This window comes from Electrophorus electricus, chromosome 11 (assembly GCF_041902795.1).
Source record: "Electrophorus electricus isolate QZ-2024a chromosome 11, ASM4190279v1, whole genome shotgun sequence".
Lineage (NCBI taxonomy): Eukaryota > Metazoa > Chordata > Actinopteri > Gymnotiformes > Gymnotidae > Electrophorus > Electrophorus electricus.
In genome coordinates this window covers 16509106-16535099 of record NC_137507.1, presented here as the reverse complement: position 1 = coordinate 16535099, position 25994 = coordinate 16509106, and the positions used below count along the sequence as shown (strand labels likewise).

Here is a 25994-nt window from a genome sequence, read left to right as displayed (position 1 = left end):
ATTATATTTAGTCTGTGAAGTTCATTGCTGGTGTAGGAGTCTCGGCATCTCCAGTGGGCTTAGGGTGAGTGATCTGTTTTGGCGTTCATTGGAGTAGATGGAGTGGGCAGAAGGGCATATTCTGGCATCACTGGGACAGTTTTCTGGCAACTATGTCAATTTATGTCTATGTTCATTTCATAGTGACAGACTTCACCATGAGCCTCAGCTCAGCTCTTTAAACATCTCTGTTGCCATGTTTGTGTAGTCTTAGTGCTATTATGAAACTGCTCTATGAGCTCCGCTTTCCTTTGTGGTTCAGGTCAGTTTCCTTGCTACTGCATTTTTAAACATTATCATCACATCACGCAGCTTTTTGGCTCATGCAAAAATTATACTGAGGCAAGCTTCGACCTGCTTAAATGCTGCTGCATTAGAAACAGCTTGTAGTGCGGATCAAATCAAATTCCCTTATAGATTAACATTTTACTGAAAATGTGAATGACAAAAGGCAAATACTGTGGGCTAATCCTTGTGGGATAATTGTCTTGTACAAAAAGGCAACATAGTTTTGATTGTCATTGTAACATTTAGAGGGTTGTAGTTGCAACTACATGATGTGGCCTTTAATTGAATTACTACAGTATAGAGCACAAAACTGTAGCTTTATTTATTTATTTATTTTAAAAATTTTATTATTATTATTTTTTACAGGAACAGGAGAGGGCATATAATGTTGTTGTCATGCCAACAAAAATTGACCTTTTTTGCATTCATATTGTTCCTTTGATAGCCTGTTTCTTCCTTTCACAGCATGCCTATTATAAGGTGCTGAAAAATGCTGAAATATTTATTTCTTCCAAAATATTATTTCTTCTTTTTCCCTGAACAAAACACAATCATGAAAACAAAAACAAACCATATTAGCCCATGTTATTTTTTTTTATTTCAGTAGGTGGCAGCACAGAGCACATAGTTGATGTAAAATATATCTATCGGACAAAAATGCTGACCTGTAAACCGCATGGGAACTAATCTAAAAAAGTCCCTCTGTGTTGCCTCTCACTGCTGATGTCCATTGGCAAATGGTTTCCATAACCATCCTTTACACCAGCATTTCCAATCTGGGCAGTAGTGACTCCCAGAGAGGTCACATTTTTGCTCTGTTCCAGGTCACATCCAAACCATCCATCAAGATCCACGAGCCTTTGTTCCGGTTTGTTGGTGTGTCTGGTGAATGCAGGACTGCAGCCTGCCTGAGCATCCTGGGGACCAGACTAGGAAACGCTGCTTTATGCGAGTGATGGCAGTGCACGCCCTTGGTATAGTGATTCTGCATGTTCCTTTCTCCTGCCTTTCTAAGCTGCTTCATTTGCCGATCGATACACATGCACTTTCCAGTCACAGCCTTAACTGGGATGGTCCCTGGAGACACTCCATGAAAGACACGCTGTCAGCCAGAAGCCTGTAGTCCTTCAGTAGTGCTTTGTCTCAGTGGTTTACAAACTCCCTCTCTAATGGCACACACAAATGCAGGGAAACTGGTGAGAGCGTAGTGGGTTTGATTAACAAGTGCTCTCCTGCTGTAAACCTGAGGTGCCATACTTCACTGTTCCAACTACCAGCAGAACTACTAGTAAAAAAATGGTTTGAACTCCATTTTTTTCTTTCTTCTTTTTTACAGGATAGTAAAATCTTGTCTTACTCTGAGTCAGCTGTTATGTATTTCTGGAGCTAGGATACTGAAAACGGCTGTTTTGGTATGGCAGACTATAGCAGCCACAACACCCACACTGCAGCTGTGGAAATATGATGACCTGAAACCTATGAAAGAAGGGGAGAGGAACCAGAGAGAGAGAGAGAGGGGGAAAAGGAGGGAGGGAGGGAGAGAGAGAGAGAGAGAGAGAGAGAGAAACCCAATATGATGATTCTAGATGAGTCATTAGTTATGCTACTTCTAAGGACTAGTTAGTACTCTTACTAGTTATTAGTCAGAATAGTCACAGCCCAGAGCTGCTGTCATGTTAAGTGGAGGTTCAGCTGCTGTGTCTGCAGATGTTAAGTGATGAATATTTTTGGCCTGAATCATAATAAAGAAACAGTATCCTTCTGCCTTCTCTGTTCAGGCATTGATTCAGATCAGACCCCCAAAGACTGAATGAGATGATTTACCTTTGCACTGGAGCACTCTGATGTCCCAGCCTCCCATTAGCTGATGCATTGCACAGGATTGATTTCAGCAGACGCTGCTCTCAGAAGGTCACAGCTCAGTCCGTTTATGCTTTCCATTGCCCTTGAGGTAGACCAACCCCCCCAGAGCTTTTTGGTCCATGTCCACCTCAGCCAGAGTCTGATTGGCTGAGGGCTTCTTGACAAGGGGACCATGACTGGTCAAATTCTGGACCATTTTTTCCTGTCCTAGTAGCAAATGAAAGACAGACAGAGAGGGAGAGAGAGGGGGAGAGAAAGAGAGAGACAGATAGAGAATGATTGGTATAGGTAGGGAGAGGGAGAATTAGAGAGTGAGAGAACAAAGGAGAGTAAATTCAGTGCCTAACAAAAGCACAACGAGAATTTTTCCACAGGTTAGATAATGTGTGAAAGGAGAATGGAACATGTAGATGGATGATAAAGAGAGACTGCTGACAAACACACACACGCACACACACACACACACGTAAGTGGTTGTGAAAGTGCCAAAGCCACTGTATGTTGTTGTATGTATTGTATGTTATTTCCATAATCAAGTATGGTTTTTCAGTGAGACAGAGAGAGAGAGAGAGAGAGAGAGAGAGAGATAGAGAGATAGAGAGAGAGAGAGAGATAGAGAGAGATAACAAGCACCTGGTTCTTTTAAATTCCTGATAATGGTTATTCAACTATTGATTAAATATTGATTAAATATGTAGATGTGGTGTCTCCATGATGTGACAGCAGATATACATGTACAGATACACAAGCACATGTGCACACGCGTGCACACACACACAGACACACACACACACACACACAAAATACATGCACACAGAGTGTGTCAGACACATAATGCCCTTGTGAGCTGATAATGACAGAGCATTTTGTGGCTAGGCTACCAGGGGGTTTCCTGGAGAGAGAGAGAGAGAGAGAGAGAGAGAGAGAGAGAGAGAGAGAGAGAGAGAGAGAGAGAGAGAAAGAAACACACATCTGACACATTAAATTTTGTTTGCCAGTTATTTTTCACGACCAAGGAAAGGAGACAGAAGACATGAAAAAGGAAATAAACCCATTAGAACTAATCTGATGGGTCATGTTGGCTTGTTCTGTGTATGTTCTAGCATACTTTTAACCCACTTATGGGCAAATTGACCATTTCCTCATGTCCACAAATAAACAACCACTGCATATATCAGCACCCACTGCTCACATTAGCACCCACATAGTCACAACTCACTTAGAAAGGCACAATGCACACAAGAGCCTGTAGTGAGAGATGTAGTTTCTGTGTGTATGTGTGTGTGTGTCTGGGTAGTGTGGATATTTGCATCTGGGGGAATATAGTAGATGTTAAATATTTTAATCAGAAAGAATTACCACACTTTTTATTATGTGCCATTTGGCATTGAAAAGTTTAACCCATATTAGGACATACTCACTCACACTCAAGTTAGCTGAACCTTTCAGAATTTCTCCCATTAAAAAAGTTCTTGGATGTTCTTGCTGAACATTATTTGCTCTACACCATGAAGGTGTCCACCACAACCACCACATACCTAACTGCATTAGTTCTGGATTTATCAGTGATTGACAGGCCCTAACTAGATATAATTAATTTATTACTCATCCTGTCTCTAAATTTGTTAAGCCATTCTTAATTCCTATTTCCTAATTCCTATAGGATTGTAGAGAAAGTTGATGCCCTACAGGTCTGCCCTATTCTAAGTAATAGAAACATAAATGTTTTTTTTTTAGTTTCTTTCTTGGACTGCATCATAACACATATAGTATTCAGTAGTAGGTGACTTTCTAATCGACTTGGATTGTGGTTTTTAGTACTGTTGACTGCAAAGAATTTGACACTGTTAAACATATTATTTTAACGGACAGCCTCAAAAACATGTTAAGTTAGATGAAAAAGCTCTTGCATGGATTGAATGACACTTAACACACCAATACCAATTTCTGAATGTAAATGTGGACTTTCCATAGCCTCAAGGAGAGCAAGTGTCCCAGAAAATTCTGCTGAGTCACTTATAAGTCATGTATAAGTCTGCTGAGTAACGTATGCATCTGTAAATATTCATTGTATCAGTTAAAAGACATCCAAAACAAGATATGACCTTAATTCTATATACTGAAATAAGTTAAGATAAGCAAGAATATAGAATTTTGGTTTCTTACCAGGTAAATGTTCAGATCATATCATACCAGTCTTGTTCAGTTTACACTGGCTTGTTGGTAGGTTTTGCATTGCCAAATTTGGCTTCTTGATTTTAACATTTAAAACATTTAACAGTGGGCCACATCAGAATAAGACTTTTATTATAGCCCTATTTTGGTGGAACAATGTTAGACCTTCAACCTATTCTTCATGACCAAAGTCAGTAATGTTAACATATGTATACCTAATGCCTCTCAAGCATAACTTCAGATAACCAGGTTTCAGATAACCTTCACGATTTGCTTTCCTTCTGAGGATCCTAACTAAGCTAGCTAATTCGCAGAAATGTTCAGTCTGGATACTTACATTCTCTTCACAATGAATTCACATCAAACTTGATGTGTTAATGCATACCAAATTCTTTGTGCCCTTGCAGTTAGACCCCCACCCCCCCCACCCCAATTGGGGATTATCAAGCTGGTTTGATGTGGTTTCTTGTCTGGCTGATGGAGTGATTCAGCCCATGGTCAGAGACTGTTCCTGCATCCTAAGGCAAAGAGGGAACTATCACTGCCTCCTGTACTGCCGAGGCTGCCGTGCCCTCATTTACATTAACAATTACATTTATGGCATTTGGCAGATGCTCTTATCCAGAGCGACTTACAAAAGTGCTTTGTCATTTACTCATAGAATGCATCCTAGCCAGTACAGCAGGTTAGACTACAATGATACCAATGAACTAGAATACTGTTGAAATACAGGGATCAATGCTGATGCCTGCAGAATACATAAGCTCTATCTTAGACAATAATGAGTACAATAAACAATAACTGCTAGAGTTAGTTAACATAGGAGCAGTCGACATCGGTGCAATAACAATACCCTATAATAAGTACATAGGAGCAGGGTCAGTGGTCATTTAAATATACAACAAATAGATGGGTCTTCAGTCTGCGTTTGAAGACTGCAAGGGACCCTGCTGTCCAGACAGCCGGCAGAAGTTCGTTCCACCATCTAGGAGCCAGGACAGAGAAAAGTCTCAGTGCTTGTCTCCCAAGAGACTTGAAGCATGGCATTTCAAGATGAGCCATACTTGAGGTTCGAAGTACTTGAGGAACGGATTGGGCTTTGACCATAGACATCATGTATGGAGGACCTGGTCCATTTTTGGCTTTGGAGGCAAGCACAAGGTTTTCTGATGCGGGCAGCTACTGAAAGCCAAAGAAGGGAGTGCAGTAGTGGAGTGACATGCATACTTCGGGAGACTGAAGACCAGTCATGCTGCTGCATTCTTGACAAGTTGTAGAGGTCTGATGGCTCTTAGAGGAAGACCAGTTAATCAGTATATTTATACTTCATGTCTCCCAGATTGATTGGTCATTGTTCCTGTGCATGGATGTTCATTTGTGTATGCTCTTTTGTGCATAAGAAGTTTCCTTATTTCCACATACTGTGAGTTGTCTTGAGTTTTCTTAGTTTTGTTGTTAGACATTTTCTCTGGTTTTGTATTTCTACATGGGAGGAATGGCGCTTTACCAGATTCAAGTAAAATGAATAAAAGATATTCATATCCTGTCCTGTCTCACTCAGTAGTACACCTTCCAATCAGTTACAGATAACTTTACATTTATTTTCTTTCACTCACGAACAACCCCACTAGCCCATTACAGTACAGGTTTGATGTCATTTCAGCTTTGTAATTTGCCCTGAGGGCTCTCAGCTGTTGTTAATCACAATAGACAACCTGGAAACATGCTGGTGTTTTCACCACATGCTTAGTCGTCCATCACTGACTTGAGCCCAGGGGTGGGTAAAAGTTAGAAGAGAGGCTTTACAGCAGTGCTACTGATTAACCAGCTGGATATAAATAAGTGATGATAAATAAAAGAGTGTGAGGGAGAAGGGAAAGAAAGAGGTGCATAAGAACCAACCAAGGCACCACAACTGGGTCTGCATAGGCTATTTGGTACTGTGCTAATGACCCTGCTAAATATATTGTTAGTTTTCCATGTCACATTTTAATTACTACCACCCCTTGAGTTTAATCAATTAGAGCAAGTCTCCAGTCAGGCTATGATTCTGACATATCAAATGAATGCATCATTTGCTTTCCTGTTCTGTGGTTTTCCTGTTTCATGACAAGTCTGTCTCTCTAACCAAAAAAGACTACATTTACCACTAAACCCTATCACAAAATGGATCAATTTTATTGCATAATCTAACAAACATACTTTTTCATGTGATTTCATGCTTTAGAATTGTGAACTTGTTCATATACGGGTAAAAAACAGTTTTATCTAAACTCTATAAAACAAATTTCATGTTTAAGTGCAGAAATGAAATTGCGTCTCTAGATGGAAGACACTCCACAAATAAAATCAAACATTCTAAAAATTTTAAGACAAAAAGAAAAAAAAAACATTGAACAAAAAAAATATACACCCTCAGCTATTTGTGTGTATGTAGAGGTGTAAGTATTTGTCTGAGCTGATGTAGTAGGTTCCTGGCCACAGTCTGAGGCAGGACATCTGCAGAGTCACATGAGCATGAGATGCATGAGCATGAGATTCATCAGATAAGACAACGAGTGCAATAAAACCTCAAGATCCTCTCAAGGGGGTTTCAAGGGGGGTTGAGGGGGTAACCCTCTCACAGGCCCTTGGGAGGGGGATACAATTGGAGGTTTGATTAGAATTGAATATAACTATAAGGGGAAAATAACATTTCCTATCCATATATTTGGAAAGGATGATGATGAAGACTTGAATGAATATCCAGACTGTCTGGGCTTAGTATTGTATGGTAATGGAAGTAGAGTAGCTTGTATCTTGTTTCATCCATTGAACAATGCTTCTCAAGTGACTAATTAGATATGCATTTCCTAAAGGAAAAACAGAGTGCTCGCACTGCGTCCAACAATAGCCTTAAAAGCTTTATGTAAAAAATAGTGTGAAGTAGGACTTGGCAGTCGATCCCTAAAATAAATGATTCCTTGATTCCAGGCATTTGGGAACTGATAGTTGTCTCCACAGCTTTAGACTTGATTCCACACAATGATGATATAGTTTTCCCACTCCAAAGCACACACAAGGAGTACTGTCCTTCACTGTGTTGTGTCGACACTGGGAGAATATGTCGCTTCATCACATACACATCAGTAGTATTTTATTTTGGACAACTCAAAAAATAGAGTCAAATGTAAAATGTACCAAAAAAAAAAACTGACTTGCAGTCAACCTACAAAATATGCTACCAATCCTGTTTTTGTTCTGTCTGCATTATTGTTAATAGTCTGATGAGAGTTGATCTTGTTTTCTACATAATAATGTCATAGATCAACTTGTCATTTTCATGAAGCTCATGTTTTTGGACACAGGTTAGTTTATGCTAGTTTGGATGTGCTGTGAATGCTTATGTATGCGTCTACACACACACACACACACACACACACACACACACACACACACACACACACACAAAAACAAAAACAAAAATCTTTAAATCTTTGTTGAATCCATAAAGAATTACAAAAGTATTGAAGTATTGAAAGCTGTTAACTGTTTGTTTTGATAAGGTCTGATTCCCAAATGTATGTGTTTTCTGTCTTACCAAGGTATGCCATAATGTGTATGCAGGGAATCATGGATCATTGCGTGAAGTGTTTTCCTAAAACTGTTTAAACAATTTACAATTGGAATCAGCTTCAATAAACTGTATTTAGTGTGTTGCACCAGTTCGAGCGGAAAAAGCTAGTCATTAACCAGTGTGCAATAACAATGTGCAAGCAATCCAGAAGAAATGGGGAAAACATATTTTGAGTTGCAGAAACTTTTATTATGCTGCCTACAGTGGCGTGATGTTGTAGAGTCTGTAATGTAAGGAGGTAGTTAAAAACAAAAAAAGACTTTCATTGCAGTAATGCATAATAAAATTATTAAAATGTACAAACTTGTATAAAAATAGTACTGTTTTGAACATGTTTATGGTATTGTATGCCTTGGAAAAAGAATGTTTGATTTAGATTTATATTTAGAGAATATATGTTTGACTGGGTAATTTGATTCTGTCATGGAATTTTTCATAAATTTGAGTGTATTTTGGGGGTTGTGTTTATAGTGTTTGTGTTTATAAATGGTACAGTTTAGAACACCTTCTAAAACACTAATTTCCCAAACCTTAAACATAAATCCAACAACACATCAAATGGATATATAGTATATCTGGCAAAAGCACACAAATGATTCATAATCATTTGACCTTTTCTCATAATGAATATTTCAATCAAATTCATGTGCACTACTGCCTATAATTTAGACACTAGTGCAATCAATTCAAAACCCTGTTATTAAAGATGCTAATGAGGTGGTAACACTGCAGAAGAAAAAGTATAAATATGTATATTTGAAAGTATAAATACGCATATTTTAAATTCATATAAAATCTGAGAGCAGAACCAACAATGCAGTATGGAACATTCATTCAAATTGTAACTTCTGATGTCTGGTGGTGAAAATTAACTTTTTTTAGAAATAATAATATAGATTTATTCTGTTGATGTATCTCTGAGCCTTCATTTATATACCATGCAATATCTTCTCTGCCAATAAGGCTGCTTATCTATAAGAGGAATTAGGAGGAATGAAGATGTTTGAGAAGAGTGGATAGTTCTTGAACCATTGTGGATAGTTCTTGAACCTGAATGCAGTAAGGAAAAGATTGCTAATCACCATTGAGAAATGTCATCAAATGCCATGTTACAACTTTTCTCAGTTAGGGTTGGATTTCCTTTTCACCGAACATACCAAAGAGCTCATACGAGTCCCTTCTGTGTGTGAATTAAAACTGTATTGCTGTTTTCTTACTGATTAATTGAATCTTATGAACTAGACCTATGCATGATTAAGCTTGTTTTGGCTTGTTTTTGCTTATTGCATCTATTTGTTATTTGTAGTGGAGTGACATGCGAACTTCAGGAGACTGAAGACCTGTCATGCTGCTGCATTCTGGACAAGTTGTAGAGGTCTGATGGCTCTTAGAGGAAGACCAGCAAGTAACAAGTTGCAGTAGTAGCTTTGAGATCACAAGAGACTGCACAAGCACCTGCGTAGCTCCCTGCAAGACAAAAGGTCGAGTCCTTAGTGTGTTACAAAGGAGATATCTGCAAGACTGGGTCAGATTATAAACATGAGTTGAGAACTGGATGTCCAAAGTTATTACCCAGGCTACGAGCAGCTTCAGATGATGATATCAGGGAGCTCTTGAAGAAATTGTGAGGTCATGGTAAGGGCTGGGAGTTCCTGGGATGTACAGAAGCTTGGTTTTACTGGAGTTGAGCCTCACGTGGTTACATCTTGTGCTGTACATCCAGGGCCATGTCCGTGTCCTCGTGCCTTGGTGCTTCCTGGACCTGCTGGCTGTCTCCACAGACACTGTAGTCCCATTTGCAGACCCGAAATCCTCTGTGGTTCACGAACCTGTTCCTGGTCCCATTTCTGTCCTGTTTCCTGTTCCTGCTCCCATTTCTGTCCTGTTTCCTGTTTCCTGTTCCTACAGCAGCCGTATGTGCTGTAGCATCATGCTGTTTCACTTCCTATTGATGACCCAATTCCTGCTCAAGTTCCCCAAGTTTTCACACCTGCCCTTGCTGAGCCCCCACCAAAGATGTCGTCAATCTGAAATCAACCTTAAAACAAGTGTGAAACATCATGGACACACATTACAGAGTTTAGTAATATAGCAAAAACCACAGGGAAGCTAAATGCTTGAGTGCTTTTTAACTGGTTTAATGTTGGACTTCTGGGATTGGCATGGACAAAACTTTCCATGCCATGGACAAGACAACATCAGTCTTCACTGATTCTCAGTGGAACACAGGCAAAAAAACCCTAACAAGCCTCAAAACAAAACCTCAAAAACCCCAATTCTTTTTATATTTTATATCTTTCACTTTTAATAACATCCATTTAACACAACAGGTGTGCAGAAATCCAGGTAATTATGTGAGCTTATAATAATACTTGGCTAAGACATTTTTACCTTTTGGATGGGTGATGGCAACAGAGGTTGCTTTGTTTGAGAGTGTGCTCAGAGTTTGCTCAGAATTTGCTCTGTCTGCTTCAGGCTCACTGCTCCTCTAATATGGGACTCCAGATGCAGTGATTTACCTTCATACACTACATAACCATAACCTATTGCACAACCTATTGTCTTACAAAGAGCTTATGAAGGGCTTTCATATGCACACCACCATTATGGCTGTTTGCATATGTACAATATACAGTAAGTCATACAGTAGATTTTCATGAAACTAATTTATATCTGTAATAAACTGTTATATGTGAATCCAACAATGTTATTCTAATTTCTATATGAATCCAACAATGTTATTCTTTTGGGTGTTCCAAAAATGCACATGATGTTTGTGGTTTCTAAAGTGGGTACTTTATTTGGTGCATATTCAGTTTTGCTACATAAGCCTGTTGTACCCAACCCATCTGCTCTGTGCGATTCGGAAAAACATTTAGACAAGGTCGGCCAAATCATCAGGACACTAGCTTTCTTGAATGAGAACTGTGATGCTCTCATCACCTCCTACGTACATGAAATGAGCAAAGACAGCCTGCTACATCCGCAAAGCTGAGGATGGAGAAATCATCACCAGCAAACCCATTTCCATCTGCATGTGTTCTCAGAGAGAGCGGCACAGGATGCATCTGCCGGCCAGGCCATCAAAACACAACAGACATTTCCTTGGGTGACATGGATTCATCATTGATGTTTTCCTCAGGACCAGACTAGGTTGCCATCCTGGATTAAAGATGTTTTTTGCAGAGACTGTACAATCCAACAGCATTTTTGGCTCAGCGCTTAGGTTTTAAATTGGGTGTGAAGTACTAGCACCAAATGTGTTGGTTGAACCAACTGTTTCAGCTGCTCACTCGATGAGAATGAGAGGTTCGCACAGAAGGCGAAAGAAAGAAAGAAAGAAAGAAAGAACTCTTGAAAGAAAGCCACAGATAAAATGGCGAGATCCAGTTCTTAACAAAGAATCCAAATACTACCCTGAAATAAACAAACTACTCAAAGATGCAATTAAAACAGTGGCTAAGTACAGAGCAGACACTGAGGCAATGTGCAAACCGTCCTCAGACACGCCCACAGCCCCAGCAGACGCACAGTCAGGGTAGTAAGGCTTCACTAAATGCTCCTGTCTGATCACGTGTGTGTACAGTGTAATACTATAGTAAAAAACAGAACCCATATACCACCTCAGCTAACAACAATAAACCAGTAAATAATTTAATTTGTATATGTTATTGCCTCTTTGTATCTATTCTCTCCTATTCTTTAACTATCAATTATACAGGAAAGTAAATGACAGTTTATTAATGTGTGCATCTCTGTAGGTACTAGTTCTCTGGCACTTGGGCATCTCACAGCAATTTGCATCAACATATCATAGATTATTTACACAATGTAAAGCTGTCATGTGAAAGAGATAGATAGATAGATAGATAGATAGATAGATAGATAGATAGATAGATAGATAGATAGATAGATAGATAGATAGATAGATAGATAGATAGATAGATAGATAGATAGATAGATAGATAGATAGATAGATAGATAGATAGAGAGGAATACATTCTCTCAATATCGCAAAGCTATTTCTCAGCCACTGCCCACAGAATCAGCAACATGGGCTAAGCCATTTGCAGACTTAGAAAGCATTAATAATTATCTTCAACATCACCTTCTTCAAAGCTTTAGCTGTTGCAAGAATTCAACCATTTTGGAATCACAGGACCATCGTGGTATGGATGGAAGATATGATCAAGTCTCTAAGGTTATAACTGGCACTGTTTCTGCTTAGGTGGGTGACAATATATTCATCACAATTGTGTCATCATCTTACATTTTTGAAATATTTGTAAAATTAATTTGATGAAAATTGTCATGCACAATGATTGCTATAGCAAAGGGCCAAATGATAAGGAGAAAAATGTTCTCAGCTGTGTACCTCATAAATTACATCTCTCCCATTACCTTCACAGCCACCTATTACAGATTTAAAGTTATTTACTTACTAAATGAAAGAATTAAATATAACTATATAAGCAAGAATTAAATCACTGTTTTTATTTTCTGGCCATTGAATGCTTTCATACATATTCAATAGCTTCTGTCACTTGGAAGAAAGAAGTGAGGATTATGAAGAAGCTGGTCTTTTGTCACTTTGAGGAATGACATGAGGAACAAGAGGATTCAGGTTTTCCATTGAGTTGTTCAGAGTGTTTCTACTTCTTAAGAAGCTGAAATCAATTTTCCATTTCCCTTTTTTGGGCCATTTATATATATATATATATATATTTATTTTTTATTTTTGTTGAAAATGTAATTTACAGATTATATATTAATGTGCCCCTTTTATTTTAGATATATAATGCAGTAATGAATGAAAGTGTCACTATAATTCAACCTACTGGCAGCAGGAAATATAAGTATAAATGAGGATTTAAATGAGTTCCAGTTTACTGTTTGGTGCAGAATAGGAAGAAGATTAGTAACTGTGACAAAGACAGCCGGGCATAAAACTAGAGCAGATGAAACAGGGTTACTATATTATTCATTATCAGTCTTTTCCTCCTTATATATCATCATGTGGTCGGCCTTTAAACCGGGTGAAGTGAAAAAGACATCACGACCAGCAAAGCTTTATATGTAATTTCCTTTTTCAGTATGACATGATCAAACAAAGCCTTGTGGTCTGAGTTAATAAATCTGCCATGACTCTTTTTTTTGCCCCCGATTTCAGCATTTTTATTTTTACTTCCAGGATTTCAGCACATCCTTTTACAGCAATGAGTACTGAGTCAAATTTCATGATTCAGGCTCAGCATGTTTACGGTAAAAAAAAACAACCAAACAAAACTGATTTGTCATAGACTCAGAAAGCAGCTAGATGTGTGAGCTGGATAGATACACATTCATAAGGAATGGACAGTGACCGAAGTGGTTGAGGTAAGCACTGCTGCACTTTGGGAATGCATCTTAACACGTCTCAGAAATCAAGGGGCGGAAATAATCACGTGCCACCTTTGTTAAAACGGCTCCAAACTCAAGTTCCTAAACAAATACACATACTGCAGACATGCATGCCTTAGTACAAGCTACAATCTCACTCATTCACAATACTGAACAGGGCAAAAAGGTGCAAGACATAAATTCAAAAGCCAGTCTCTTTAAAAGTTTACTAATTTTTAACTTTTGTGAGTGAAGGAGTAAGAAAATGCCGTTAATCGGCAAGAAAGCAACATTAAAGCAACATATTGAAACCACTGTATTAAAGCAACATCCCAATGTATTAAACTCACATTGGTCCTTCTGCAACCAGCTTGTTATAAGACCCATTTAAACATCCACTGCTGTTTCCCTGAAACCGGGCGAATCTGATACATCACCCACCAATAATACCACTATGGAAAATTCTCTGGCACGAGCAAGAATGAAAGCAAGATAAATATTTAGTTCTTATACAATGCAGCCAGTATCTCTTTGATGACAAAGCATTCTTCCTTGGCCTTGTTTACATGTTTTGTTCATCTTACATTTAAAAAAGGCACACTAGCTCTCCAGGAATGTGAGAAAATGATGCACAGACTGTGAGGATGGATTTCATAAGCCTGACCTGTCGCATGAGCATGTTGTGGAATTTTTCTTTCTATTTCTTATTTTTGGACTAGACTATGAGTGCTCTACAGTAATCCGTCTTTCAGCATCCAAGCCTCCCGATTCTCTCGCCCATGGGCAAGGAAAAAATCCCCATGCACACACACACACAAACACACACTCACACTTTCTCCAACATACCACCCCCTTTCATGTTTGCTATGGTAGTGTTTGTGTATACCACAGTGTATGGATTCCATTCTTTGTGTTACTCATCTTTGTGGTAGTCAAATGATCATTGCCTCTGTCCCCTTTACCTCTGGACACTCACCAGACCTACAGGCACCTTATATAGTCATTATAATGTAGCTAATAAAAAAAATCTGTATAACTATATTGGGTTTTCAAAGGAGTAGCTTGCTAGACCTAGCACCTACAAGACGTTAAGGACCAGTTTCCTGGATGCAGATTAAGCCTAACTCTAGACAAAAAAGCCTAAACTATTTTGAAGAGCTATTTACTTATGTTACTGCAGTTTCGTCCAGGCTAGGCTTAATTCATGTCCAAAATATTGGCCCTAAGCATGTTCTCTGTTTGCTTTGTGACAAGTCTGATGCCAGTTCAAGAGACTAAGAAAAAAACAACCTCTATATGCAAAAGGTTTACAGTGATAGGACATAAAGTAAAATACTAAAGTGACTGCCTTTACATCCAGAAAAATCACAAGGCTGACCAGCACTGAGAAAGCCAGCGCCGATAATGTTTACATATGGAATACATTCCAGGACCAAGAAAATAAATGACTGATGTGATGGAAGAATATTCAAACTGTAGTTTACAGCAGTGCATTTGCAGTACATTCATTTCACAAAATGTTAAATAGACCTTTATGTACATAAGTCCGTCACTTGTCGGTTCATTCTATACACCCAAAATATTTAACTCTGGGGATGTGGCAGCCGAAACCCAGAACCGTGTAAATATCTGAGCTGCCATGTTCATTTTTAGTTCTCATCTCGATCCTGCTCTCCCTGACTGTGCCTCTCCGTTGCCTTGGCACCAATTCTATTTATCATGCGCCTTCTTCCTTTTCTGGATCTGCTCAGGGCCTGTTGAAGTCCCCACCCCCGTCCGCCTGCCTGGCTTTGAACAAAAAGCCCTAGGAGGTCCAGAAATAGAGTGGCAACGAACGCAGCTACAGCTTTAAACTACGACTCCCATCTGCCCCTGCATCTCCATCCTCAGCCAACGTGCAGGGAACCTGTGCAGTTGGCCATCCTTTCAGATCTTAATGATAGTCCTTTGGAAACAGAAAAGGAGGTGTGTGTGTATGTATGTGTGTGTGTGTGTGTGTGTGTGTGTGTGTGTGTGTGTGTGTATTTGGGTGTATGTTAGGCAAGAGTATTGAGCATTCATCCACAAGGATCAAGCACACACTAAGGGTGGTCTCAGTACCCCCACTCTCCCTCCCATTCTCATGTTAATCTGAAGGACAGTTGACAGTGGTTTATGCCTCAAAAGAGACCAAAATACCAGGGTGGTCACTCGGGACGAACAGCCCTGCCCCCTACTCATCAACATGGTGCACGCAAGGGCCCACACGCACGCGCAAGGTGCCGCTCTTGTGCAGCTGCCACAGCTGCAGGAACTCCTCGGGCATGGCGTGGAAGCCCGACGACGGCAGCACATTGTCGTAGTAGTGGTGGCTGACTGGCTGCTCATCCAGGCCTGTGGCGAACGGCCAGAAGCCGTAGGCCGTCACCTCGTCACAGAGGCCCAGGGCCAGGCTGACCAGGAAGAGGCCCGTGGACAGGCGCTTGCCGTGCACACCCCGCCTCTTCCAGAAGTGGCCCACTTTCTTCAGGAAGTCTGGGTTGGCAAAGAGCACGGTCTGGTTGGAGGCAGAGTCGGCCAGGGCATGGTAGGCCCGCAGAGAGGGATCGGTCCCTGGCTTCATAGAGAAAGCAGGCATATAGATGTAGCTGGAGCCATAAGCCTTCATGCTCTCCACAAAGGCCTTCCGTGACCAGAGAAGGTTTTGAAAGCTTGGGGTGGGTATAGAAGAGAGAAAGAGAGAGAGAGACAGAGAGAGAGAGAGAGAGAGAGAGAGAGAGAGACCCAGATAAAACAACACATCTGCATTGACACATTACATCTTTTAAAAATGTAATGTTTGCAAGTTATTTTTCATGACTGAGAAAAGGTGAATTACTACTGAAGCCTACGTGTGGCATAATGTGGACCCAATTTGGAGTGGGTTATAATTCTTGTCATTACATTACTTTGTCAGTGTTTTTTAGAATGTGCTTAGGAGAAAAGTGAAAGGACTGTACTACATTTCAGATCACAAGTACCTTTTCTCTATAATACTTGGGTTGGCTGTTACCAGATGGGTTCTCGTACCTACATCATTAACATATTCTTTGGACAGTGGTGGCAGGTTACATCTAGAATGAGAGACAAAGAAGAGAGAGAGAGAGAGAGAGAGTGAGATCACTCAAACTCTTTGACTTTTGATGCTTTATATATTTAGGTTTTTATATGTTAGTTCTTTCTTAAGGCTTATAAGCTATTCATGTTTTATAGTAAGTTAAAGGTTAAAAGCAAAAGCAACTTTGCTCATTAGGTGTTAGTAGTTTGCCATCCGGTGTTGGCAAGAGGTTCCCCTTCTGAGCCGTGGTTCCTCTCAAGGTTTCTTCCTGTTTCTCTCAGGAGGTTCTTCTGTGCCACTATTATCTTGGCTTGTTCAGCAGATGCCTGGACCCAGATTTTCTTTATATGTATATTCTGTATATTATTTCTTAAAGCTTCTTTGAAAAAACAAGTCTGAACTGAACTGAATTAGTTGTGGGGGGTTTTTTTTTTGGTTCCTAGCACTCCCCTGTTGCATGATAGCAACCAGTCCAGGAGAGGGATGGCCAAAACAAACCTTCCTCTGCATTCGGCTTCATTTCCAGCTGTCACTCACGTGATTTCACAGGGCAGCTGCGTGTGCCTGGAGGACGCCACTGCCTGCCAAACTCTATGTACATAACAGACGCCCACAACTGACTAGTGTTGCCTTGACTGACAAAGAACAGAGGAACCCTGCCATACTTTTCCACCCAATGACAACGTGGCTGAGCTCTTCCAACCAATGAGAGTGGGGCTGATGAAGACAGCTCACGCGGCAGTTTCAGGCATTACCTCATGACAAAGTCGGCCTGGTCAATGTCTCTGCCACAGGCACTATTCTTCAGCATCCCTCCGTTCCCCACCACTGAGCACTTCTTCAGGGGAAGCTGCAGGGGAATATCCTGGCAACCAAAGGAAACTTGTGACACAACCGAAACATAGGAATAAAAGAGACACACATGCTGTGGAGCTTAAAACTCAACTGAAGGTGAACTTGTGTTAACCCAATCATTTCACCTTTGAAACAGCTGAAACAGTTCTGAGTTAACGCAAGTTCCGACAGTCTTTAAAGAATATTTGTGGGAGGGTTTTTCTCAGGTTTTGCATCAAGAAATTGTTTTAACGCTTTCAAGCCATCATCTAGGGATTCCCATGTATAAACTTGTAATGTCCATTAAAAAAAGCAGAGAATTAGCAGGTAGCATTTTTTCTTTCAGGTGTTCAAGGATTTGTAGAAAGCGTGAAGACTCTTTAACATATGTTGGTAAGGACCGAACAATTAGTTGAAAAATGTCATCCAGAAACTGGATCCAGAAATTATTTCGGTAGGAACAGGCAAATACAATAGGATGTCCAGGACCATTATCTACAATTATATTTTATTTTACACAGGGATTTGTCCTGCTGAAATGCCATGATTGTGCTGCCAGAGCTGTTCTGCCTATAAACCTAGTATATATAGATTAACATAAAGCTCAAATAAAGTCAGCTATGTGCTTCAGCTCTGAGTGAGTGCAATACTGGGTTGCCAAATACATCACTATGATTCTAGTATTTCTATGTAAACTAAATAATTGATCATGCATGATTGGTCGTAATTGAATGAAGGACCATGACTAATAATGGCCCATTTGCAGGCTTGAAAGCAGGCCAGGAGGAAGAGGAAGCAGTGTGGTTACTGAACCTAAAGAATTTAAAAAAAATGCTAAACACTAATCGAACAAGAACTTTATTGTTATGTTATGTTGCTACTGTGATGTTGCTCTGAAACCTCATTCAGCAATTCCACACTAAAGTTTTAATACACTTCAACCTACATCACTCACTTATAACTACACACACACACACACACACACACACACACACACACACACACACACATCTGCCCACTTCAACCCCACACACAATAGTCAAGTTGACAAGGAGCTGTGCTCTTCAACACATCATGGCAGGAACAATTGGCCTCATTATTCCAGAGGGTCTCCATACCCCTCCCACACACACCCCCACACCCCCGCACACATTCTTCTTCTTGCGCACTCTCTCAAATCACAGACCGCTGAATGAAGCTTTTTGGTTCCAAAAATAAAATGAAAAGATGGCATGCGAAGAGACAGACTGGTGGTTTCCAGGGTAAGACCCATGAACTCAGTGCTAATGTGAAGAGATGCTTGGCAATACCAGAGCAATGGTAAACATTTAAGTACAAATGAGACAAGGAAAGTGAGAAAGAGAGAGACAGAGAGTGAGAGACCAAAAGAGAGAGGAATGCGGAAAGAAATGGCTAGCGGATGGAAACAGTGGCCGTAAAAACCAAGAATTTGCAGAAGACAAAAGCCAGAAGAAGTTCCATCATTGACAATAGTGAAACTAATGAACAAATCCAGCGCATAAAAAAAGAGATAACCATCAAACAGCCAGTACTAAAGCACCCTATACTAATAATATATAAATGTGAACACACAACATCTTTCATCTCCTTTTGCAGGAAAAAAATCTAATAAATTAAAAAGAACACAGTTGAAACCCACGTAGCCTGTAGTTGGTAATGTCCACAGTACACATTAGCAATCAGAACCTCCAGAAATGTGCTTCTTCCTAAGTGGCCATAATGAAATGCAACATTGAGTACATCCTGGATCTTTCCCCCACCACCCCGTCCTATGACTGAGGGCATGACGGAAAGTGTCTCTTCCATTCCATAAAGTGCCCTAGATTGTGCAATAATGGTATCAGCCTCCATATCAATCAATTTAAATGAGTATAAATTACAGTGAATAATGTGAAGACTAATCTCTGTATTTTCTCACAAAGGTTATTTTGCTTCAGCAGATAAAAGAGCTCACGTTTGAATTTTCTTTAAAGGATCACCTCCAATCTGTTATACATAACATAGCTGCTGTCTGGACTGTGGGAACTTTGTCAGAAAGTCCAGACACTCTAACTGAACTTCACCAATACACACCAAGCACAAACATTTTATCTTCAGTTTCAAAGACAGCTTTATTGGAAGGGACTTGCATATGTATGACAGCAAGTGCACTCCCTAGGAAGTGCACCCATGACCTTGGTGCATATACATCACTCTGTCTGCCTGTTGTATCACATAAGCTAGAGGAGGGCTGACCTAAGGAACAGGAACGAGTGAACAGGAATCATAAGAGGAATAACACTGACAAAAAGATTAAGATGTGCACTCCCCCCAAAATTCATAAGTAATGCACCTTTAGATATGCAGCTCTCTCTGTGTAAATGGAGCTTGTTCTAAATTCCCCATTAGCTTCTCCAAGACAGTGGGTGTCTGGGGTGGGAGGCCGGCAGAGGGGCGGGACTGTAGTGGATGCAAATGTGAATGTGAAGAAATAAAAACCTGTCAAAACATGTCATGTGTGAGAATGCGATTGTGTAAATCTGGATGTGTGTGTGTGTGTGTGTGTGTGTGTGTTCATCACTACAGAGTGTGGCATGGAGAGAGAGAGTAAACTTAGGGAACAGTGAGCGTTAGACATGGGCACAGTTCCCAGTACAGGACAGGCAGGACCCGTCTGGAGTCTTTTTCCATGCCTGTTTATTTTTGCCAGGCAGAGTGCTGTCTGGCCATGACGAGTGACAAAGGCTTAAGAGTGAAAGAGGAGAGACAGGAATACTTGATCACTCACGTATTCCCTGGTTTCCCTCATCCGATCTCTCCTTCTCCCATGCAAACTCACCCACATCTACACCCACACACAAGGAAACACCCTCAGAAGTATAATGCTTCTCCATGACACCCCACAAACATGGCCCCTACAGTCTTTATTTATCTTTCATTATCTAAAGTGCTGAGGGTGGAGGCTACGTGTGACCTTATAAAGTGTCTGAGCAAATTGCTGGAATTGAATTAGTATTGTGTCTACTAACATGACAGCATACATATATCATTGCTTTCCACTGCTAAAAATGGAAGAATCTGGTACTAGGTTTCAGACTCCCTCCAGATTGCCTTGCTGGGCTCCTCTGTCATTGTTATAAACAGCTAGAAACATTTTTTTAACAGAAGTCCCTTTTCAAAGTTACAAAGGCACTAGCTACAGTGCAGATGAGGGACCACAATCATTTGGTTATTGTGAAGTGGTAATCACTAAGAAAAGTTTAAAGCGTGTGTTGGGAGCATTATATGGCTTCACAACAATTTAATTTAATTATTATTATTTATTTTTTTGCAAATGGTGTATAAAAAGGATATTGAGATGCAGGTCAACTTTATATGAGGATTTATTAAAGAGTTAAACTTTTTCTTAGTTTGAAATAATATAAATGGATGTAAACTGAGTAAAATATTGGATTTGATTGAAACTATTGAATTTGATGAAAAGTAGTGAACTTTGGAACTCTACTGTAGTTATGGTTCAAAATGAAATGGCGTTAAAGATTTATTGTCTCTGGCATTGCATCTCTTTTAATTTTTTAATTTTTAATTGCTGATTTTTTCTTTTTTTTGCCCAGTGTAGTTCCAGTATCCAGTATCTCTCCCACCACATAGCAGCATAAACAGTAAAGATTCCAAATGTTTGTGTGCATACAGCTGTGCAGTGGCACTTTACTCATCATCACTCTAAGAGGAATGCTGGGTTACTCAACTCAGGGCATTTATCTTAACACTACAAAAAAGAATGTCTTAAAATATACGATAGTAATAAAGCTAGACTATGTACCAAAAGTGACCACAGTGTTTTCTCAGTTCATCTGCATGTAGCAGTAATTGAAGTGTTTTGTTTTTCTGATAATGGAGCACTAGGCAGTAGGTGGACTGCTTGTTCTGTTAGTAACTGGAGCTTATGCTTCATTTGGAAATATAATACACCAGCAGGCAGTATTACTACTGCTGCGCCAATGCCTGTCCTTAGAAAATAAACACACAAACACACACACATACATACACACACACACACACACACACACACACACACACACACACACACACACACACACACACACACACACTCTTTGACTTTGTTTAATAAAGCCTACTTTTTAAATTTAATTGTTAATGTTAAGTGTACATTATAAAATGTCATAATGCCCATGTCAAGTCACATTATGAATGCATCCACACAATGTAATTCACAAAGGTCAAAGTATCAGACTTCTATCATGTATGTACCTTTTCTTTGTTTGTCAGAGACAAAATAAAGGTTCAATAGCTGTAATTTTCTGAGAAAATGCTCTCTCTGTGCATTATGTGATTTGTGCGAATATGAAACACATCCACAATCCTCTGAGACATTCAACATTGCTTCACAATTTAAAGTTCATAATGTCAACTGGACAACAAAGCTGGTGAATACATTGCATCTGTTTGGGTCATTTGTTCTCAATAAATAACTATTTTCTTACAGAAGGCCAGGACCTTCATCACGGTACACAAAACCAACAGACCACCTCTCATTAGTTTCAGTAAAGCTGAAGAGTGAAGCGACACTGGACCCAGACAACAGTGCTCCGAGGTGTTTTGGACTGAACTACAGAGTGTTAGTGCTTGACACCTTATCAGGCAAAACAGGAACCGAGGAGGAATTAGGAGTGTCCATTCATTCCTAATGAGGGTCACCACATAAGAATCGGAGTGACTGTGGCTCAAGCAGGGCTCCCGAGTCTTTGTGTCCAACCAAGACCTGAAGTATCTGGTGCTGGAGCAGTTATTCAGGAGTCAGATCAATTTACATCAGACTGCTATACTACATTCCCACATCAGGACTAGAACAGCAGGGAATTACTTTTAAACAAAATTGTCCTTCAAAGATAAAACATTGGCGGTAGTGATGACAAGACATAAACAGCATATTCAAATATGTTTTATGCACGAATTTCCCAAAAAGTTAAAACATTTCTATGATGAATTTGAAAATAATTTTATGAATTTTATGAATGAATAAATGAATTTTAACATTTTTAAAAATGTTAAATAAAGAAATGTAAAAGAAAGAGAAATGGCACTAGTTTTTGATAAATTATGAAATAAAAGCAGATCATGGTAGCATGTACAGATCTGTGGACCTTCCTGTATCTACTATTTTTTCACAGGCTACTGACTTTAAAGATGGCAGCTGTGGTGTGGATATTTAAGTGTTTATGGGAAGCATTTATTCTCTTCATGCTTGAAGAGAAACAGGTCAATTAATGATACCTATTTATTAATTAACACAGGTCAATAGGTGCTCCAATGAATGAATTAATAAAATGAATTTTAAAAATGAATGGAAACCTACACAAAATGTTGCTCGTTTAAAGAATCTGTATTTAACACCCACGTTCTGTGTACTGCATCCACACAACAGGCTGTATTTCTGTTTTCCTGATAAAATTGTTTAACATAATGTTTAAAACCTCCTGCTAAGACAATTCACAGCATTAGGAACAAACATTTGATAACTCTAAGTTTCTCTTTAGCTTGTGAGGAATATGAAATGAGCAATGTGCACATACATTAAAACCTAACAGCTGACAGTGGTCGCCTGGTATTTTCGCAGTACTGAGGTCACATATCCATTAGTCTACGTACCTGCACAAAGAACGGGTAGGTCTCATTGTTGACTGTGTGATAATGGTATAACTCGCCATCATACCACAGAACCTTGCCCAGCGGGGAGTTCTCCTTGGTAACTGCGAACATCCTTTTAGGGTCACAGCATTCTGTAAGCAGTTTCCTAGAACATACACAGCCCTACATTATTTTCTAAGGCGAGGAGCGTCATCGTGGAGAGAAGGGCTGTGTACGACAGAATGGCCGCATAATGCACTCTGTCTCAAGTGACTTACTCAGAGGGCATAATTATTCAGATTAACGGGTGTGTAAATGACAAGTCTGTCCCACCCCAGAAGCTTACGCCCCCGAAATACACTCCAGTATCTTTGCGCCTATCATTACCTCGTCTGATACAAAACAAGTTTAAACTGCCATGCCAGACTGACTCGCTGCAGGAGAAAAAAAAAAAAAAAAAAAAAAAACAAACAAAAAAAAAACGCAGAAAGAAAACAGATGCGCATTATCTTAATCGGCTTTCCGGTAGTGTGTTTTCTGAGCCAGATCCACTTGGGACGGAGATTTATTTATTACATTCTGGGCCACTGGAGAGTTGGTCACTGATCGCTGCACTAAAATAAAACACAAATTACGCAGAATAGGTTTTTAGGAGCCCTAGGGTCAGCTATCTGAATTATTAATTATTGAAACGAAAACATACAAATGACTGAGGGAGCTAATTTTCTTTAATTCGGTTGCCCTATATATAGAACAGACCTAATCATTTTTAATTAGACTATTTTAGCAGGCCACAGTTCTAATAATGAACTAATTATTAAAACGATAGGCATGTCACCCACAACTGCATACCTGTACAGATCGATTCCGGTCTGGTTCCTCCTCCACGTCTGGCCCTGTCGCAGAACCTCGTCCACTATCTCCTTATCGCTCGGCATCCTATACACCGGGAAGATGTAGAGCCAGCACAGGACGAGCACACACAGGGCGGCCCACACGGACTTGCTCCTGTGGCATCGCAGAAACATCATGATGGCTCCTTCACAAGGGACCACTCAAGCGCGCAGGTCTGCGCGAAACGGCGGCTGAACCTTTCGCTTAGGTACCTTCACCGTCACGAACAAACTGATTTATTTTCATGCAATCTGGCATCCTCCAGAGAGTTCAGAGAGTGGTTCTAGCCTGCGTCTCGGCCCTTCTTGCGTACATCAAATTCCAATTGTGTATCTGCGGCGCTGCAAACCGATGATGTCCCGTCATCCTGCGCAACGTGACAAATCCGCTTTCCAGCGATCGCGTCCCGTGGAAACGGTTCAGCTTGGACCAGCTGGGGGAATCCAAATCTCGTTTTCACGGACAAGGCAAAGTACCTTTCCCTCCATCACCCAGATGTCGTCCTCTCACTATCCCCTGGTGCTTTCAAAAATCTGCTCCCTGCGCTCCCCTGCCACATAGCCTTTACATAGCCATCATAAGCTATTTCTGTGCCTAGTAGCCCAAAATCTTATTATATGGCTCCTTCTCCTGCCCTCAGAGCCAGCTTGGTCTTTCTGTCGCGTTTAGGGTGCAGTGCTTTTCAGTCTGTACTAGAGAGACAAAGCGCTTCTTTTTTTTTTTTTTTTTTTTTTTATAGCACGAATCTTTTAAACACAGCTCACTATGAGCGTACTTATTTTATTACGCGTTGCTGCCCTCTCCTGTTTGTAACCCAGAACTTGACTTGAATAGACCTCCGCCCGGTCTCCTTTGTTCCGCTAATAATGGCTACTCGAAGATGCGGCCACGCCCTTGTTCAGATGAGAGCCCCACGAAGAGACGGACGGCCGTAGCAGTGCATGCAGAGATTAGACGCAAACGTGACTTTCGGAATATACCAAATGATAAAATCCTGTTAACTGTAGCACTATGTAACGATACACATCACTGTTTAGCCAAAGTGTCTTTCTGCACATAAACTTAAATACAAAACAAACTTTAATGGATACTTAAGAAGAATCTTCGTCCAGCACTGTAATCTAGAAAATGGTCACTCAGCCTTGGAGGATTCAGAGAAGGATTTTTGGTGATGTACTATGTCACACCGCAAATGTAATAATTTGTGTCACTCGAAGTTTAAAAACCTCTTTGATGCCTATACTTCCAGTTACAGTGAAAGCGGAAGTAATGGCAAAAATCCAAACCAAATTAACAAACATAGGCTTTAATAGTAAAAATCTGAGTTTTGTAAAATTATTTTTGTTTCTCAAAATATGAATACATTATTTGCAGTAGATTGTATTTTTTGAAAAACAAAAACTTGATTCGATTACACTAGGAGCAAATAAATAAACAAACAAGAAAATAATAAGAAGAGACATATTGCATATGCAAATTCAGTGACTGGGTTGCCACTCTGTTGACTTCATTATGGCTTTAAACATAGGTGTTTGTTGTAAATCCTTGTCCTGCCCAGGACTCAGCGCCTCCTTGTGCTGACAGTATTAGGCAGTTGCCCCCAGAGGGGACCACACTACTGCATGCTTTGATATTTTCTCTAATCTAAACACAACCTATCAGTTAAGTATCTTGTGCTTCAATAATTGGATAAAGTGTGGTGTAGTGGAACAAACCCCACCTGTACTGAGAGTTTTAATTCCAAATTCATTCATTCCAGATAATCACCAGTTTTAGCACTGGAGCCAAACTGCAGGTCCACAGTCTTTTAAACAGTAGGACCTTGAAATGTTCAATTGTGATGGTTTAATCAAAAAAGATTGTCCAGCCTGTAAGTTACTGGAGAAGCATTGTTTACTGGTGCTTTGACATAGGAGTAATGATGCTACAGTGGACGTTTCAGTTCATTCCACTACTCATTGGTTTGTATCAGACTTCTATTTCAGGATTCAAACATTGCGTTTTTGGGCCAGTTTAGTAAGGTACATATTTAACTGGTCTTATTGGTACATATTTAATTGGTCCTGTTTGGATGGTGTTTTATCTAACTCATCAAAACAAATTGGGTTCTGGGTTAGGAGGAACAGGAAGTAATGTGTTGCATTTACAAAAGCCCGCATGCCACTAGCCGTCGAGAGAGAG

At 40.0% G+C, this 25994-nt stretch overlaps 1 protein-coding gene across 1 annotated transcript; it reads right to left on the bottom strand.

Annotated features, from left to right (window-relative positions):
• Nucleotides 1-13305: 13305 nt before the first annotated feature.
• st8sia1 (ST8 alpha-N-acetyl-neuraminide alpha-2,8-sialyltransferase 1) lies at nt 13306-24676 on the bottom strand. The gene is made up of 5 exons (XM_027020686.3): nt 23772-24676; nt 22941-23085; nt 17192-17301; nt 16360-16452; nt 13306-16050 (listed from the first exon to the last, which is right to left on the bottom strand). Exons 1-5 carry the CDS (start codon nt 23948-23950, stop codon nt 15573-15575), a joined length of 1005 nt encoding a protein of 334 aa, XP_026876487.2. The 5' UTR covers nt 23951-24676; the 3' UTR covers nt 13306-15572.
• Between the last annotated feature and the right edge of the window lie 1318 nt (nt 24677-25994).

Bases quoted from the DNA above. Each gene is read 5' to 3' on its own strand.
- st8sia1 (XM_027020686.3), bottom strand. From the start codon at position 23,950: ATGATGTTTCTGCGATGCCACAGGAGCAAGTCCGTGTGGGCCGCCCTG. The intron at 23,086-23,771 runs GTATGCAGTTGT...TGTATGTTCTAG, and splicing joins ACCGGAATCGATCTGTACAG to GAAACTGCTTACAGAATGCT. The intron at 16,453-17,191 runs GTAATGCCTGAA...CTCTCATTCTAG, and splicing joins CAGGCCGACTTTGTCATGAG to ATGTAACCTGCCACCACTGT.